This window comes from Lissotriton vulgaris, chromosome 7, assembly GCF_964263255.1.
Source record: "Lissotriton vulgaris chromosome 7, aLisVul1.2, whole genome shotgun sequence".
In the NCBI taxonomy this organism is placed as follows: Eukaryota; Metazoa; Chordata; class Amphibia; order Caudata; family Salamandridae; genus Lissotriton; species Lissotriton vulgaris.
In genome coordinates this window covers 1,521,793,457-1,521,812,720 of record NC_141695.1, presented here as the reverse complement: position 1 = coordinate 1,521,812,720, position 19,264 = coordinate 1,521,793,457, and the positions used below count along the sequence as shown (strand labels likewise).

At 49.9% G+C, this 19,264-nt stretch overlaps 1 protein-coding gene across 2 annotated transcripts in view; it reads left to right on the top strand.

The window, feature by feature from the left end:
- Positions 1-19,264, top strand: part of RALGAPB (Ral GTPase activating protein non-catalytic subunit beta) — a 1,758,088-nt gene that overhangs the window by 1,594,123 nt on the left and 144,701 nt on the right. For both annotated transcript variants that reach the window (XM_086932393.1, XM_086932392.1), the window contains exon 27: positions 13,967-14,075. In XM_086932393.1, the coding sequence (XP_086788519.1) occupies positions 13,967-14,075 (109 nt within the window). The remainder of the gene's footprint in view (positions 1-13,966; positions 14,076-19,264) is intronic.

Sequence of the window (19,264 nt, the reverse complement as noted above, 5' to 3'; positions counted from 1 at the left end):
GGCGCTTCGGCTCCGACGCCGCCAGCGCCTTCGGGCCCGGCGCCTTCGGGCCCCACGATCCCAACACCGCCGGTGCCCTCGGGCCCGGCGCCGCAGGGCCCGGGACGCCGATGGGTCTTTCTCGGGCTCTGGACCATCACCGGAGGACCTTACGACCCCCATCCCCCCCCCCCCCCCCACCCCCGGCGTCGGTCCGTGTGGTGTCACCTCCGGCGCCGTCCTCGGGCGGCGCCGTCCCCGATACCTCCTTTGTTTCGGTTCCGACGTCGGGACGGCGCCTATCATCGGTGCCGCACCCGACGCCGTTTGGAGATTTTTACTTCTATGAACCGACCTCATGCAATTACAACCCTGAGTCTCAGGAGATGGGTGATGAGGAGGATTGGGAGGGGTCTGAGGACCCTCTGACCAAAGATTGTCAGTCTGATATGGACTGGGCAGGAGACCTTGGGGAGGCCAGTGGCCTGGACACCTCTCCAGACACTGGATTTGTGTCTCCTCCTACCGTGGCTTCGGAGGAGGGGGCTACCTATGGTGTGGTGTTGACGAGGGCTGCCAAGGCCTTGGGCCTTAAGCTCCCTGTCGCGGCCGTGAGGACTAACCTCCTCACAGAGGTCCTTAAGCCGCAGTCATGCTCCATGGAGCCTCTGCTGCCGTTTAATGAGGCCTTGACCGACGTTCTTTTGGGCACTTGGTCCAGGCCCGCTACGGGTTCGCCCGTAGATAGGAACGTGGCCAGACGCCACCGCCCGGCTCCTGGCGACCCATGTTTGCTGTCCTCCCACACCCCCCCAAGAGTCTGGTCATCCAGGCCTCTAATTCCCAGACCGCATTCCCGTCGGCCCCACCGGACAGGGAATCTAAGAGGTACGAGAATTATGGCAAGAAGATATTCTCGTCCCTTAGTTTGGGACTGCGGTCTTCCAACACCGCATGCCTCTTGGGCCGCTACACCCACTCTCTGTGGGAGACGGTGGCCGAAGTGCTGCCAGAGTGTCCGTTGGAGGTACGGGCCAAACTCGACCAAGCCCTTGTGAAGGGCCGGGACGCAGCCAAGTATTCCATCAGGTGTGGACTGGATACTACTGACTCGCTGGGCAGAGCGATGGCTACGACAGTGGCGGTTAGACGCCACGCCTGGCTGAGATCCGCCAACTTTTCGGCAGACGTCCAGAACACTCTGATGGACATGCCGTTCGATGGCCGTCGCCTCTTTGGCGACAAGGCAGACCACGCGCTTGAGCGCTTTAAGGACTCCAGGGCTACGGCCAAGTCCTTGGGCCTCTCCGCGCCAGCAAACGGGTGCCTTTCGCTCCTTTCGTGGCCAAGGAAGGGGCGTCCCCACACGCGCCGCCAGCCACTCGCCGCAAACTATCGTCCAGCGCGGCGGCCGTGGAAACCGCCGCTGAGGCGGTCGGGGAAAGAGGTGGAGTCAGTCCACACCTGCCCCAGCGGCATCCACCTCTCAACCCTCCTAGTCCGTGCTTTTCGGCCCATGTGACGCCAGTGGGAGGCAGGGTTCGCCATCACCACTCTCATTGGCGCACTGTCACTTCGGACAGGTGAGTGCTGCAGATCGTCCGAAGGGGCTACTCCCTCCCCTTCGAGACGACCCCTCAAGCCATGCCACCGCAACACCACCGCGTATCGGGGGATCACTTGCGGCTCCTGCAGGAGGAAGTTTCGGCCCTCTTGGCCAAGGGGGCCATCGAACGCGTTCCTGGGCCAAAAGTAGGACGTGGTTGCCACTCCCACTACTTCCTGGTGCCCAAGAAGGGCAAAGGGGGCCTACGCCCTATCTTGGATCTGAGGAACGTCAACGGCTTCCTCCGGAAGGAGAAGTTCAAAATGCTGACTCTGGCTCAGGTCTTAGCTGCCCTAGACCCAGGAGACTGGATGGTAGCGTTGGACTTGCAGGATGCGTATTTCCACATCCCCGTCCTGCCGGCCCACCAGCGTTACCTGCGGTTCACGGTAGGCCACGAGCACTTTCAGTTTACCGTGCTCCCCTTCGGCCTTACCAGCGCCCCACGGGTGTTCACGAAGGTGATGGCGGTGGTCGTAGCTCATCTACGCAGGTTGGGGGTCTCAGTCTTCCCCTACCTCGACGACTGGTTGTTGAAGGCGGGCTCGCCCCAGACAGTCGTCAGCCACCTCCAGACTACGGCGGATCTCCTGCACCAGCTGGGATTTTCCATCAATGTGCCGAAGTCACACCTGTGCCCCTCTCGGAAGCTCCTTTTCATCGGAGCGGTTCTCGACTCGGTGCAGTTTCGGGTATACCCACCCGAACAGCGGGTTCGGGATATACAGGCTCTGATTCCGATCTTTCGGCCTTTATCCCGAGTTTCGGTCAGGTTGACGCTGCGGCTTCTGGGGCTGATGGCCTCCTGCATCCTTCTGGAGCTGCGGGCGATTCGTCTGGCACTGAAGGCATTCCTCCCGTCTGTCCGAGGGAGTATAGTGCAAGTGTTCACGGACAACACCACCGCCATGTGGTACTGCAACAAACAGGGCGGAGTGGGGTCGTGGACCCTCTGCCAGGAGGCTCTGCGCCTCTGGCAATGGCTGGAACATCAGGGCGTGACTCTGATGGTTCAACACCTGGCAGGTTCTCTGAACGCCAGGGCGGACGAACTCAGCCGAAGGTGCTCGATGGATCACGAATGGCGTCTGAACTCGGATGTGGCGCAAGGCCTCTTTCTGCGATGGGGAGAGCCTTGGTTAGATCTATTCGCCACCGAAGAGAACGCGCAATGTCATCAGTTCTGCGCGTTGGAATTTCCAAGGCGGCACTCGCTCGGAGACGCTTTTCGTCGCGACTGGAGTTGCGGTCTATTGTACGCCTTTCCGCCTATACCTCTTCTGCCCGAAGTGCTGAAGAAGATCAAGCGCGACCGGGCACTAGTCATCCTTGTGGCTCCGGACTGGGCACGAAGGTACTGGTATCCCGAGCTACTCAGTATGTCAGTCGATCCCCCGGTTCGTCTGCCTCTTCAGGAGGACCTTCTGTCGCAGCAGCAGGGGACGGTCCTCCACCCGAACCTGTCCAGTCTCCACCTCCATGCTTGGAGATTAAGCGGCGACAGTTGAGGCTATTTGACTTGCCTCCTGAAGTTTGCAACATCATTCTTGCAGCCAGGCGTCCTTCCACAAAGTCGGTATACGCCTGCAGGTGGAACAGATTTGTGGCATGGTGCACAGCGAAGGCTGTGGATCCCCTCAATGCCCCTCTTTCTGAGGTTCTCCTTTTTCTTCTCTCTCTTGCCCAGCAGGGCTCTGCTCTGGGCACTGTCAAGGGCTATCTTTCAGCTCTTTCAGCCTTTCTGAGGCTGCCTGACCAACCTTCTTTGTTCAAATCCCCTATCGTTAATCGATTCCTGAAGGGCATCACTCATACCTATCCTCCTGTTCCCTTCGTGATGCCTCAGTGGGATTTGAACCTGGTTCTTACGTTCTTGATGTGCGCTCCCTTTGAGCCACTTCACAACTGTCCTCTTCGCCTTCTTTCCTTGAAGACTGCCTTCCTGGTAGCCATCACCTCTGCCAGGAGAGTGAGTGAGCTCCAGGCTCTATCTTGTAAGCCTCCTTTCCTTTCAGTCCATCCGGACAAGGTTGTGTTACGGACAAGGCCCTCCTTCCTTCCCAAGGTAGTCACGGCCTTCCACATTGGGCAATCCATCACGTTGCCCACCTTCTTTCCGCCTCCGCACCCCTCGAGAGAGGAGGAGAGGCTCCACCGTCTGGACCCAAAATGTGCACTCTCATCTATCTGAATCGCACACAACAGTTCCGGGTGGATGATCAACTCTTTGTGGGATACGCGGGCGCTAAGAAAGGGAAAGCGGTGCACAAGCGGACCATCTCCCGGTGGATTATCTTGTGCATCCAAGAGTGTTACTCCTTGGCTAAGAAGGAACCCCCTGTTGGGCTGAGGGCTCGCTCCACTCGAGCCACGGCCACTACAACTGCCTTGGGCCGAGGTGTGCCCTTGCAGGACATTTGCCAGGCAGCTACATGGGCCTCGCTGCACACGTTTGCAAGACACTATTGCCTGGACAGTCAAGTCCGGAGGGACGGCTACTTTGGCCGTTCCGTCCTCCAGGACTTTCTGGTGTGATTGTTGGTTCGCAGACCCACCACCACAGGGATGGTATTGCTGGGGTATCTATTCTAAGGTAAGGAATCTATCACTAACGTGTCTCTTTCAGATGCACAAGTTACTACTTGTGTAACGACATATCTATAAGAGACATTAGTTGGTGATAGATTCCTTACGGACTCACCCATCCTCCCCGTTCTGCGAACCGTTATCTAGGGTTAAGGTCATCCCCTTTCAGGGCCCTAGTTTCATGGCACCAGTGTTGGTTTTTGTCATGGCTCTGCGCTTCTGGCGGGGAAAAGCTGTGGCAAAGAACTGACGTCAGCACGCGGAGGCGGTGTCTAAGTACTCCGACGACGTCATCACGACGCCGACGACGGACACTGAGCCGCAGACGACGCCTACCGACGCGCAGGGGTACTGCTACGCAAAAGTTTCCGGATCCAGTCTGACGCCTGGGGATATTCTAAGGTAAGGAATCTCTCACCAACTAATGTCTCTTACAGATATATCGTTACACAAGTAGTAACTTGTGCATCTCTACAGCGATTCTCAAGTTATACTGTCTCAAACCAAAATGATACTAATATCCCCAGAGTGGCCTCGCTACTGTAGCTCTGTTGAGAAATGTACCTCTTTATGAAATTTGTAAAGCCCCTACCTGGATATCTGTTCTTTTCTGTTCTGTGCATTACTGCCTGGATTCAAATGATAAAAGCAGACACTCAAGCAGGACAGGCTTCTTTGAGCAACCTTTTTGGTTAAATGTTGGAGCTGTTTTTTTCTTCCTAGTCCATGCTTTGTGGGTTGGACTTGCTATTCTTTTCAGTGATTAGGACTATTGATGAGGATCCCCCGGAAGTGAAGGACAAATTGCTTACTCGTAGTTCTCTTCTAGGAAAATCCTCATCAAAGTCATAAGCAACCCATTTACCTGCCCGGTTGGAAGCTATTGCAACTCTCAACTAATTCTGTGTGCAGGATACCTTAGTTTTCTGAAGAAATGACCTGACGTGTTACCTGTGGGGTATGATTGGATATAGGGGGTACTGTGAAGAGCTTGAATGCACAATGCCAGTTTTCTGTTTATTCTTTTAACTGCAGCCTATTGGTCAGCAATACCTCATATTCCCTTTCCTTTTGCTTTCAAATAAAGGTTTATTGAAAGGCTTCCCATGGTCAGTTTTTTATTATTAACATGAATTATATTGGGCTTGTGTTTTGAAAAGTAAATGTAATCTGGCCATTTTTACATTTTCTATACTCTGCAGAGAGATGTATTAATAACGGAAAACGCACTCTCCTCCAAACAAATGTGTAGCCTTTCTCTGATTTCTCCATGAAGTTTATTAACTCAGATGGCGAATTTACCCAATGCGTTTCCTCAAATACCACGCCTTGCTCACAGGGTACCCCAACCTCAGGTCACGCAGGCACGCTGCACATGAAGTCAGAACACTGTCTTAAGGTAGCAAGCTGGCTCCGGCCAGTCGTTGACCACACTAATGATTGGTAGGTTTCATGGGACCCCTCTAAGGGTTACCCTGTGTGCAATTTTTAATAAATCTGACACTGGAACCAGTGCAGATTTATTATGCTGAGATGTTTGGCACCAAACATTCCATATTTCAGTGACGCCATCATGGAGCTAGGGAACTCTTAATGACTAATGTCCAGCCCATGTACTTACTATGGCTTCCCTGGTCACTTACAATATCCAGGAATCGACAAGGGTATTGCAGGGGCATATCTGCTCAAGCTGATAAGCTCTTTTAGGAGGCTGACTTACTTCATAATGCACACTTATTTAAGTGAGGCACCTTGCACTAATCTAGACAACCCTTCTGGTGATATTTGTGTTCTTAGACAACCTTTGAAAGCTCCTCAAGTGGCAGATGTGGAGAGCAGCCTTCACCTTAGGCTTAGTCCAGAAGTAGTGTTAAGCAGCTTGTTTTACCAAATCTAATCCTGTGGTGTATATTAAACGAAAAAGAACCACACAGTGTATTTATAAAAATAAGTATTTTTTCATTAAACAACACTCACTAACATATTGGTATATCTCCTGCCTAGACATATCAACACAATTACCCACAATTCTTCAATCGCAAACAGGTAAGTAAGCACAGTACACAGTGGTCTCCAGGGGGAGACCAAACCTTATACTACGAAAGTGCAATGAAAACTGCGAATGAAGTCAGGTCTTGGACTCTGAGATTCAGAAGAGCTAGGGACACAAGGAACCACCTAAGGCATGTACCAGGAACCCCACGGAGGCTGTGTGCCAAGTGGAAACACAGGTGCGTACACAATAGAAGTCAACGGGAAAATTGTGGTTGCAGTTTTGGAGATGAAGGACCATTTCCAGTGAACCCTGAAGAAACCCCGCGCAAGACAGAAGGCTGGAGAGTCAGCCCATCCGCGGATACCCCAGGAACCAGGATACCTACACCAGGGAAGCCGGGTGTATAGGTGCGAAGTGACTCCAGAACCCGCCGTTTGCCACCCCTGCCACCAGGCCATGGTAGGCACTGAGACTCTAATTCCAACGCCCTGCCTTACAGCTCGGCACCGAAACAGCTAGTCAAGCCTTCAGGTTCGAGCTGAGATGATGCCCCTTTGATTCAGAAACATTCAAGCTCAACAAAGATAAAATGGACAGATCCAGCTTGGCGCCGAAAATTTAATCACCGAAACAGACACTTCTCTGAAGCCACCAGAGCCTATTCTAGAAATAATTAAACAAAAGCTGGATCCAAAACAAAAGAAAATTCATATAAATCCTGACACTCTGCACATTAGAACCAAGTCAGTAATACCATCTTCCAAAAGGAAAATAGACACAGAATATAAAATCCCTCTCAAGAAGAAAAAGGACATGGCTGCTAGTCCTATCAACATTCCTCAAACCCCTCCACCTTCTTGACCAGTACCTTTTATACCAGCCTCAGACCCACTACACATCACACCACCAGGCTGTCCAAATAACAAATCCTGATATAGGAGAGGATGATCACACTTCTGATCAGCCACCGCCTGATTCATAGGATGACTACAATATAGACTCACCTGTAGACACAGACCTGGATCTATGTTCGGTCAAAACTTCCCCTCCTGATGATGATACTGCATATCAGGAGGGTAATTGCTAGGACAGCCACTTACCGTGGGGTGACTTTACATAAAGAAGCCCTAGAAGAGGATTTCCTATTTGAAACTTTAGGAAACACACACAGAACATCACAGTCCTTGCCTATATTAAAGGGTATGATGACGCATGCTAACAATATTTTCAAGGTTCCAGTTGGGGCACGTATGCCAACACCTAGGTTGTACAAAAAATATAACCCCCCACCGTCTGACCCATTTTTTAAGGGCCAGTTGCCTTTGGATTCTTTAGTGGTCTCTAATGCCCATAAAAGGGTAAATTCACAAACCTCAGGGGAGGCGCCACCTCCAGATAAAGAATCAAAACGAATAGATGCCTCAGGGTAAAGAGTAGCTACTTAATCAGCCAACCATTGGTGTATAGCCAATACACAAGTTCTATTGGGTAGGTATGTGTGACGGGGCGGGACGCCACTGTGTGGAAAACGGTGAGGAACTTGATACTTCACGAGACTGGTGGTCAGCTGTTCCCTTGTCGCCCCTTTCTGTTCCCACCCAACAACCTTCCTCCCCTTACCCGGAGGAGTGGCCACTTGCAGACACTGAGCACCGTTGGGAAGACGTGATTGAAAAAGGACAAGGCACCTTTAATGCCGCCTGTGAGGAAGACGAGACTCCGCCCATATGAAGCGTCACAGAGCCAAAAGGAGGAGGACCCTGGAAGACAGCGGACTGCGTTTCCCCGGAGAGAGAAGAGTGGAGAGCGAGAGCTGATTCGAAGCATTGCGGTGAAGACGAAGGAGAAGCCCCGACAAGCCCAGCAGTGGACGTCAAGCCAGGAGGCCAACGTCTCGGTAAATCGCCCGCCACGTTCCCGCGGGAGGAGCATGGCTCACAAAGGTACGGGGCAGAGTGGCGGGTTGGGTAGGTCGGAGTGGCCAGCCTATCGACTGACAAGCCAGTGTACATAGTGTATATTCTCCTTGTTCCTTTCCCCTCATGAGGACGAAAGGCACAGTACAGTCCGTTGTAAAGACTCTCTGCACTTGGTTTCCCTCACTCCCGGCCCCCCTCGAACGTCCTACGCAGGACATCCAAGTGATTGCTCTGTTTTCTCCTTTTCTTTACGGTCCTGGCCCATATTGAGGACACGCCTGAGAAAGGACCTTGCTGAACCTCCGGTCCGACGGAAACTCACCCCCCTGCGAGGCAGAACCACCCTTGAACTCCCGGCTTTCCCCAAGGGCGTCAGAACGGAGCCGGACGAGTATGCACGGATAAGACTCTCTAACAGGAGAAGAAAAGCGTACATGAAAATAAAACCTTCCTTGAAATCATTACTACAAGTGTCAGACTCCGTTCCTTCTGCACCTCCTGCTCCCGGTCTGGTACAGTATGATAGGGCATACTGGGACCAGATGGAATAATTATTGCACTATCTCCCAGAAGAATACAAGAAAAATGGGCAGGAAATAGTACAGGGAGGGAAACTTATGTTCAAGGCATATGAGCTGCAGATTGTATACTTTTGCACAGATCGCCATCTGGTGTTGGGCTCGGATGTTTGCTTTTGTTCTGGAAGAAGTCTTTGTAGTCACGAGGTAGGTGACTCCGCCCTAGGATAATACTGCGCATGAGCATCAACTCCATCCTTAGATAGTTTTTTTCCGCCATCAGGTTAGAATTTACTTTGCTGCGCTCCGGGTCGATATTTGTTTCGAATCCCCCTTCGACGCGCAATCCTCTCCACTCGACAATATTGTCCCGATCTCGTTTCCTTTTCGATGCGCATCCTTGAAAAAACAAACTACTCGACCTTCGTCTTCGAAGCCGGCCTCTGGGCCTCCACACGCCAACCACACCTCTAGTCAATCGAAAGGACTCCTTTCAAGAAATGCCCAGGGTGTGGTGCTAAGTTCCCATATGCAGACTTGCACCAGGTTTGCAATCTCTACCTCTCCCCTGGGCATGAAGAGAAGAACTGCCAGGCCTGTGCATCGTTCAGGTCGAAGAAAACCATCCGTGATCGTCGGGCTCGATGTCACAAAATGTCTCACGAAAGCAGCTCGATTCCGGACGTCTTCGGAACAGATTCCAATCTCTAACTGGAACAATCGGGTGAGGAAGATGACGTCTCTGTATCACAGGCCGACGACTCGAATGCCGAATAGGAGACAGTCACCCCAGCTCAGCGGTCCGGGAGTACCGAAACCCCTTTCCCGAAAAATAAAACGAAGGACCCGGTAACACCCTCGCCTTCCAGCTCGGGTCGACACCAGTAAAATATTTCAGACGCCCCGCCCTTGGGCCCCGCTATGAAACCATATCAACCTTTTGGAACTGCGGGCGATTCGTCTAGCACTGAAGGCATTCCTCCCCTCTGTCCGGGGGAGTGTAGTGCAGGTGTTCACGGACAACACCACGGCCATGTGGTACTGCAACAAACAGGGCGGGGTGGGGTCATGGCGCCTATGCCAGGAGGCTCTGCGCCTCTGGCAATGGCTGGAACATCAGGGCGTGACCCTGGTGGTTCAACACCTGGCAGGTTTTCTGAACGCCAGGGCGGACGAACTCAGCCGCTGGTGCATGATGGATCACGAATGGCATCTGCACTCGGAGGTGGCACAAGGTCTCTTTCTGCGATGGGGAGAGCCTTGGTTAGATCTATTCGCCACCGAAGAGAACGCAAAATGTCATCAGTTCTGCGCGTTGGAATTTCCAAGGCGACACTCGCTCGGAGACGCTTTTCGTCGCGACTGGAGTTGCGGTCTATTGTACGCCTTTCCGCCTATACCACTTCTGCCCAGAGTGCTGAAGAAGATCAGGCGCGACCGGGCACAAGTCATTCTTGTGGCTCCGGACTGGGCACGAAGGTACTGGTATCCCGAGCTACTCAGTATGTCAGTCGATCCCCCGGTTCGTTTGCCTCTTCAGGAGGACCTTCTGTCGCAGCAGCAGGGGACGGTCCTCCACCCGAACCTGTCCAGTCTCCACCTCCATGCTTGGAGATTGAGCGGCGACAGTTGAGGCCATTTGACTTGCCTCCTGAAGTCTGTAACCTCATTCTGGCAGCCCGGCGTCCCTCCACAAAGTCGGTATACGCCTGCAGGTGGAACAGATTTGTGGCATGGTGCACAGCAAAGGCTGTGGATCCCCTCTCTGCCCCTCTTTCTGAGGTTCTTCTCTTTCTTCTTTCTCTTGCCCAGCAGGGCTCTGCTCTGGGCACTATCAAGGGCTACCTTTCTGCCCTTTCAGCCTTTCTGAGGCTGCCTGATCAACCTTCTTTGTTCAAGACCCCAATTGTTAACCGATTCTTGAAAGGCATCACACATACGTTCCCTCCTGTGCCCTTTGTGATGCCTCAGTGGGACTTGAACTTGGTTCTTACATTTCTGATGTGCGCTCCCTTCGAGCCACTTCACGTCTGTCCTCTCCGCCTTCTTACTTTGAAAACTGCCTTCCTGGTAGCCATCACCTCTGCCAGGAGAGTGAGTGAGCTCCAGGCATTATCCTGTAAACCTCCTTTCCTTTCAGTCCATCCGGACAAGGTTGTGTTGCGGACAAGGCCCTCTTTTCTGCCCAAGGTAGTCACAGCCTTCCACTTTGGGCAATCCATCACCTTGCCCACCTTCTTTCCGCCTCCGCATCTCTCGAGGGAGGAAGAGAGGCTCCACCGTCTGGACCCAAAACGTGCGCTCTCTTTCTATCTAGATCGCACACGCCAGTTCCGGGTGGATGACCAGCTCTTTGTTGGTCACGTGGGGGCTAAGAAGGGGAAAGCGGTACACAAGTGGACCATCTCGCTATGGATCATCTTGTGTATCCAGGCGTGTTACTCCTTGGCTAAGAAGGAACCCCCTGTTGGGCTGAGGGCTCATTCCACTCGAGCCACGGCTACTACTACTGCCTTGGGCCGAGGAGTGCCCTTGCAGGACATTTGCCAGGCGGCTACGTGGGCCTCGCTGCACACGTTTGCAAGACATTATTGCCTGGACAGCCAAGTCCTGAGGGATGGCTTCTTTGGCCGTTCCGTCCTACAGGACTTTCTGGTGTGATTATTGGTTCGCAGACCCACCACCGGGGTTGGTATTGCTGGGGTATCTATTCTAAGATAAGGAATCTATCACTAACGTGTCTCTTTAGATGCACATGTTACTACTTGGGTAACGATATATCTGTAAGAGACATTAGTTAGTGATAGATTCCTTACCGACCCACCCATCCTCCCCGTTCTGCGAACCGATATCTAGGGTTAAGGTCATCCCCTTTCAGGGCCCTATTTTCAAGGCACCAGTGTTGGTTTTTAGCATAGCTCTGCGTTTCTGGCGCGGAAAAGCTGTGTCTAAGAACTGACGACAGCACGCAGAGGCGGCGTCTAAGTACTCCGACGACGTCATCACGGCGCCCACGACGCCGCCGATGGACGCGGAGCCTCAGACGACGCCTACCGACGCGCAAGGGTACTGCTACGCAAAAATTTCCGGATCCAGTCTGACGCCTGGGGATATTCTAAGGTAAGGAATCTATCACTAACTAATGTCTCTTACAGATATATCGTTACACAAGTAGTAACTTGTGCTTTTGGTTTAAAAAATCATACACTGTTACAGTATTTAATAGCACTGAACAAAACTACTTTGTGTGCCGATATGCTCCTTGTGAAAGAACAGAATGATGTCACTCACAGTGAAGCCAACCGATACAGAGTGAGATAGAGAGAATTTTAATAAACACAAAAGGTTGCAGTCAAAGCCAGACCAAGTTAGGGGCCCAATTATTAAAGAAAGTCTCAAAAGTGCACCCATGGTATATTTCCTTGCATTAAAATGCTGCTATACAGTATTTGTGAATTACCAAGAATTTACATAAGTAGGACAAGAAACAGTACTTAAGTAGTGGACTATATTTTAGCATAAGCAAATATGCATGTGTAGATTTGCTTGTGCGAAAATCTGAGTGTTTGCAAGTTCACATCCCTCCAACCACTTTTTTCCCAACTCTGGAAGAAGGTTTACGTCTGCCATTGTCAGGAGTAAGTTTCCTACATTTCTCGGTATGGAAAAATATTAGAGAATAGTTGTTGAAAACCCTTAAAACATGCAAGTTAGTAGGTTTGCACTGACTCAAAAAGGCATTCTTACCCTGGAACTATTACCACTGCGTTCAGCCCAGTATGTAGATCTGCTGAAACTTGGCCTGCAGAAACATAAGGGGATTGCTAGTATTCAAGCACTACTAAAGTTTGAGCCCTGGCATAATCAGAAAGGCTATATCAGAGCTCTCATATAATGAGATTGGTGCCATAATTTGTCGCTCCAAAGGGCCAAGTGGATTTTGTTACAAGACAAGTAGATTAATGAAGCAACCTGCCCCATGGTTAAATAGATATTTTTTTTAATTCCATCCTCCTGTATGAGCTATCATTTCAAGCATGCTTTAGTTACTGTTTCTAAAGCAGCCATTCCAGCACCTCTCCTATCCAAAACACCAAGCTATAAATGCATTACAATATTTTTCTCCTCAACACTGATAACCATAGCTTCGGTCAGAATAGTCAGTGAATTTCAACAGTTGTCATCTGTTATCATTTGATGCTTGATAAAAAAGACTGGATCACTCTTGCCTATAGTGGTGATTGAGTTTCAATGGTCACAGGTGATATCATTGTCTAGAATAGAGAAAAAGAGGTTGAATAGGCTAGATATACATGGAGTTTGAATAAATATCTGTTTGGACTCAATATAGCACCTGTGACGCATTGTATATTGTGTACATTATCTGTAGTGGAGTCTTGCAGATCCATGCTAAAGCCAAGCAGGATTAGCTAGTGCGGGTGAGGAAGCACTCTGAGAAAATGTTCCAGATACATCATGGCGCTTGGATTATTCCCATAAGGAATCTGTGGGAAAAAGCATATCAATCAGAAGAACCACTGAAGATCAGCAACATTTCATGCCATCCTTTGTAATTTTCATAAAGCTGGAATGTGGTTTCTGTGATACAGAGGTGCTTGAAGTGTGTGTTTTAAGGGCTAATGATGAGTGTGGTTGTGTTGCATATGGACTTACTGTTCCAGAACCGGAATGAGTGGGAGAGTTGAACAGCAAGGTGCCAGAAATGTAATCAAGAGGTATGGTGGAGCATTACATGGCATTGGGAGTTTGTTGATGGTTGTGGAGTGTATGGGTCTATGGGCAGTGGGAGGAGTGTTCTGAGAGGGAGGATTGAGAGACGATGGTCATGATGAACAGGTGCGTGGAGAGAGGGTTGAGGATTGTTAATGTGAGGGGTAGTAGTTAGTGTAACACTCTGACAATTGCTAAAGAATGAATCAAATACTTTAAAGGGATCTTTGGTAATTGAGTGGAGTTGGAAGAAAGAAGATGACTGGTCATTGTACCCTCTGATGGTGGGGGTGAGGACTGCAAGAGCTTAAGTGAAGTTCCTGATCCATGGACAAAGCAGAGAGACTGATTAACAACCATGTGTTGGTGAGGCTAATGGTACAGATATGTTGCTTCTGTTCTTGGTGTTGCGCAGTCTCAACTTTGCGTTGCAAAACATTTCAATTCTGGCATGTGATGGTAAATCTCAAGACTAATATGCCATTCATCCTCCACAATGGTTAAAAATTATGTTTTTTAATAGACAGGCACAAAAAGTAATTTAAAGTTAAGGCAGAGCCCTCATTTCAATTGAATCACATTTATGTCCTTTTCTTTCTGCTATCTTATACAATTTCTCTCTTCCAAACAGTTCAGTCCTACTTCCAGAGCAAAGAAGATGCCTCAAGGTCGGGCAGTTCCTCCACTGGGACCAGAGACTAAGGTGGCTGTGGTCTGGGTTGAACAGTACGATGATATAGGTATTGCTATTGCTTAAACTCTTTACTGTTTCAAAGTTCAAAGTAGCAGTGCCAGAGCCCAGTTTAGTCACAAGCATGTTTAGATGCTGGATCTCCAAAGCTGATCCTTGTGAGCTGCGTTGTTGTCATACTTTAGTGAAGCCTACATAGGCTATTTACCCACAGTGATCTAAATTGGACTCATTGACATAATGGTTATTCTCAAAAGCTGACATGAATCCATTCCTTGTGGACCATTGTTGCATTTGCCTGGTGTAGATTTAGAGTACCTCAAAATGTAATAACCTTTCATTTACAGTGATCACGACTGCTTATGAAAACTCTTGATTTAGAAAACTAGCGACTAACATGTTTACCACTATTTGAAAATGTTTTTCTCATCATCTATAAAACCGTTTTATTTATTCTGATGTTGTCTTGAGATAGTTATGTAGGACATGCCACAAGCCACAACTCCCCTACTCCTCGCCATTTTCACACATCCAGCCCAACCTCCCTTCTAGCGATTAACTACTCCAGAGACCTGTTAAACCACAAGACCCATTTTTGTAGACTAAACTGACTGCATCTGAATATATATTTCCTATTGATTAAAGGTTCAATTTCAGCCATTAAGGTAGAAACAAACCAAATTAGGTCAGCTCTTTGGTGGCAAATGATCACCATCCTGTCCCACCACCATTTCTCCATTCCTTCAGTAGAATCACTGAAATGGTGCTGACAATGCAGATATTAGCCTTTCAAAGTAATGCTGGGAATGCAGGCAATTAGCCTCTCAACCCCAAACCATTACAAGTGCACCCAAGCCTCCAAACCCCTTTACCTTATAAGAAGCTGGATGCCTATACATGATTTCATGTAAACAGATAGCCAAGCTGGTATCCCACTATCAACAGTTTCAACTCTTCACCACCTGTGCTACCTGCATTATTTGCTTAAGGAGAACAGTGGGATGACTTTTCTCCTTGTGTGGGCTGAAGAAAAGTCCCACCTTTAGCAGGCTCAATGTATTAAGTCAGGACCTGCCCACAGAGCGTGCTCCATCATCCTTTCCAGGAAGTGGCAATCTATCCTTCCTGCATTGAGCATGCCCCGCACGGGTATACCCTTGTGTCGATCGCCCAAAATCCTCATTGGCTAGATTCCTGCACCAGAGCGCAGGGGATGGGTTGGTCTGAAGGGTGCAGTGCATGGGATGAGCCACAAGCCATGTATCCCCTAGGTGGCTTTCCTCACACTACTCAGGTACACACCATGCTTACAACTTTAGTCCAATGTCCAATCCACGAATATACTGACCTTGAGAATAAATAATGAAACTGCCACAAACCTTAAATATATGTATATATAATGTTTTAGTAGTGGAAGCAGAAATAAACCTTATTAGATTAGCAGCCTAGTACACCGTGACCCAGAGCGCTATGGGTGCCTTCAGTAGAAGCGCTCAAATTTTAGCCTATTGTGCAAGGTTTTGCCCCTCAACATTGACACAGACAGGACACCTAGAGCTACCAGACTGCCTCACTGTTCGGGGAGATGGATGCCTCTCAGATTATTTGGTGCAACCGGATTTCCAAGCTGATAGTACAGGCATAAGCAGCTGCACGTCTGCAGCTTTCCACTTCCGTTGACAGGAGGGCAGTCCAAACCTCTGGCAAAGAACATAAAACCTAACTGAATATATAAAGCTTATAATTTCTGTTCTGTTATGTGCAGAGCACAAAGTTATTTCTAGTAGGTGTATAAAATGGACATACGTTTGGAGGGAGGACTCCATCTTCTCTTCCAGGGTCCTTGGTATCGGCTCCAGACTGGGAAACAGTCTTGTAAAACACCCAGTGGTGGCAGAAGCAGCGCAACTTCCTCAGGTGCTAATACAAGTTAAACAATACTGACTTGGGCTACTTAGTATACTGCATTTGCTTTTGGAACCATTTAGAGGTAAGGTCTCACCCTTCTGCCCACTGCCAATGGGTAGATAAGAGGCACTGGACTGTGACCAGGGGCTTAGATACAGGTGCATCAATAGTGGGCCTAAACCCATCCGGCAGGGTTCAGGTGTTTCAAAAGAAATGAGGTGGCTTGCAAATCAGTGCTGCTCACAACATGCTCCAGCTTTTCCCTCGGGCTGTAGCAATGAGGAAATGTAGGAGGCAGAACTAGAGGACTTACAATTGATGCTGGTGCTTGATGGTACCCTGGAGGAGCAGGGACTTCTTGATTGATGTTGATATGGAAGGCCAAGCTTTAGGAGATGAGACCTTCTTAAAGGGAAGTGCCCACTGTTGTAAACTGAGTTGTTGATCTCCTCTATGCACCACGTGACCCAAAGAAGAAAATTATGTGAAAAAGGAGAGATAAAAGGACTTCTTAAGTTCTCAATCTCACCATACAAGAAGTGATGATTACTTTAGTTGGTTCCCCTCAGATGGGAAGCCCACACAAGTTGATACAGATCATTGAGTTATTGAGGGCGGCTCTCCAGCATACCACTAAATACTTTGATAAGAAAGTTTCAACCACAGAAGACATGTTATCCTCTGTGAACCAGCACCTAATTCAGACAGAATGCAAACTCCTGGAGTTGACACACAGTGTAACCGGTCTTGAATGTATGGTGGGGTCTTTGTACAGTCTAATGAGAAAAGTTTTCACAAATTTAAAGACTGCTCTAGCATCCCTAATATATCTGGAAAACCAGTTATAACACTAGGAAGATTTGGCATGAGTTGCAAGTTTTGGAGGTCACTTAGAGTCCTGATGGTACTTCTCTGACAATGGCCATAAAGATCTTTTTTGAAAAGAGAGATTGATGAGTGAGACTTTGCCACAATTGACTAACGACTCGAAAAGCGAAACTGAAGCAAAAAGATTGATAATTGCAGCGCTAAGTTATCCTCCTAAATGGCTCATGATACTCCATGTTGTTCCGCAGAAGGGAAGAGTTCTTCTGATGGGGAAACAGATTTGGAACTTTCCATATTACAGCAGGTCAACAATGAGTTGATGGCTACTGCTGCAATGGATTAAAAAAGAATTGCTCACTTTCACAGTTGAAGCTTCCCTGTAAAACCCAGTGAGGGGGCGTGGCCAAGAATGTGGGCCGGTAGGACAACCTGAACTCGTTTCTCCGTCCCTGTAGGACATCCTGAACTCGTTTCTCCGTCCCTGTTGCCAATCTGGCCACCTAATAGCCCATAGCCTGCTCTACGGGACCGGAGAAAATACTCTAGAGTTGCCAGCAACTCCAGCGCTGGTACCAGAGGAGAAAGAAGCGAACGTCCTCAACAGGCCAGAGAGAGCGCACACAGGGGAAGGAGTGCGGCCCCAACCACGAGCCGGACTGCGACCGTGGCTGTAGGAGAGTGGGGTCTGCAATTCTATGGTCACCCCGATTTTTGCTTTTTGCTTCACTGGTTTACGACTTTCCCTGGCTGTGGGCCTGCTAATCAGACCCACAACCTAGCTGTTCTCTCTCTAAATTGACAAGCATGTACCTTAGGTGCATTTACGGATTGGTACTGGGCCACCTTATCAGTCCCTGTACAGCATACCTTAGGTATCCAGGGCATAGGTGTACCCAGGGCCTACCAGGGGCTGAAGCATGTATTATGCCACCCCTGGCTGGCCATCCAAATCTGACACAACTGGCTGCACGACAGCTGGGGCAAGGTGGTGTAATCACCCTTTGCTTTAGGTATAGTATCTCTATATCTAACCCTGAAATGGACACATATATTCCTATCAGTCACTCATATGGCAGGCCTTAACTATCCTGAAGGCAGAGTGCTTGGAATTATGTGAGATGGTGCTCTGGCATGAGCTGAGCCCGTTTGCAGCTTGCGGAACCAAGTCCTAATAGCTGTTCCATGATAACGCGTACCATATACTCTTAAGTGCATTATAATCCTTGCGGTTATTTGCTAACTTTGGTATCGCATTATCAAAACATGTCGAGTAAGGTGTCATACGAATTGGAATACTAACCCCTCGCCAATTCTGGCGACGGGGTTAGCATTCCACCCTTCTAGAGGGACACAACATGTATGTAACTGTGAACCCCGGTTAAAGTTAACTTGAGCCTCAGCATCACAAAATGGATGCTGCCAACACAGACACAAGTCTGACCTCCTGCTGCTGGGAGTCCTTCCAGCGAGGAGAGCTTGGACAAAGGGTTTCCTGTCAGGGGCAGTGCTAGCACCATCCCAGACAGGGTTTTGTGTATCCCAGGTAGGCAGGGCTGAGAGGAAGGTGACTGCAAATGGCACCCCGGTGCTCAGTGTGCATATGCCGGCTTGAACCAGTTCCAGGGGCACATCAGCCACTGAGCTGGGGAAAGTCCGGCATGGGAGAGGGGTGTAACCACCCCCCCTTCCTGGTCCCACCCATGGGCAGGACCTAGTCGCGTGCCAGCCCCTTTCTTTAGTATAAAGGTAGGAGCGGGCCCCCTTCCCAAATTAGATAATTCTGAATCTTGACGACTTTCCACGAAAGAACTCTTGAACCTTTCTGAAGACTCTCCCTTGTGGCTAAGGAGTAGCCACCCTGCACCAGCGGGCACCATCTAAGCGCATGCGGTTTGCTGTAAGTCCATCCTCCGGATCAAGACTGCCCAGCTCGACGAGACCCGGATTCCCTGGCACCTCTGACCTCTACCTACATCATCAGCTCAGCTGAGATTCGTGGATGTGACGAGACCTCGAGAGACCGGCCATCTTCAAGACTGCACGACGCTTATCCAGCACGACCGCCGAGGGATCCTCGAGTGAGTGCTTTGGGGTTTGAGAAGCCCTAACCCTGAGGAGCTCCAGCACCGAAGTCCAGCCCCCCAGCATCCACGAGATCTGCGTGGGGCCCTTCAGCTCTTTGCTGCTCACTGCGTTGTCCGGCTACTTGCCTGCTGGCTTGTGGCCCTCCTGACGACGAACCACGACACTTCCATCGCTGGTCTGGTTGCTCTAGACTGGCCCTTGCTCCCCTCCAACAGAGGAGCACCCCGGACCCTCCTGGTCCACTCCAGATGCCATTTTGAGTCCACCGTGGGCTTGCCTTTGCCAAGGCTTGTTGCTCCAATCTTGGTTTCAATAGCGCAGACAGCAGATACCTTTGTGGGACAGCTCGCACCTCCATCCTGGTCGCCGACAACGTCTCTTGGTCCGAGAGACTGCAGAGCCCAGCGTCGCCCACTC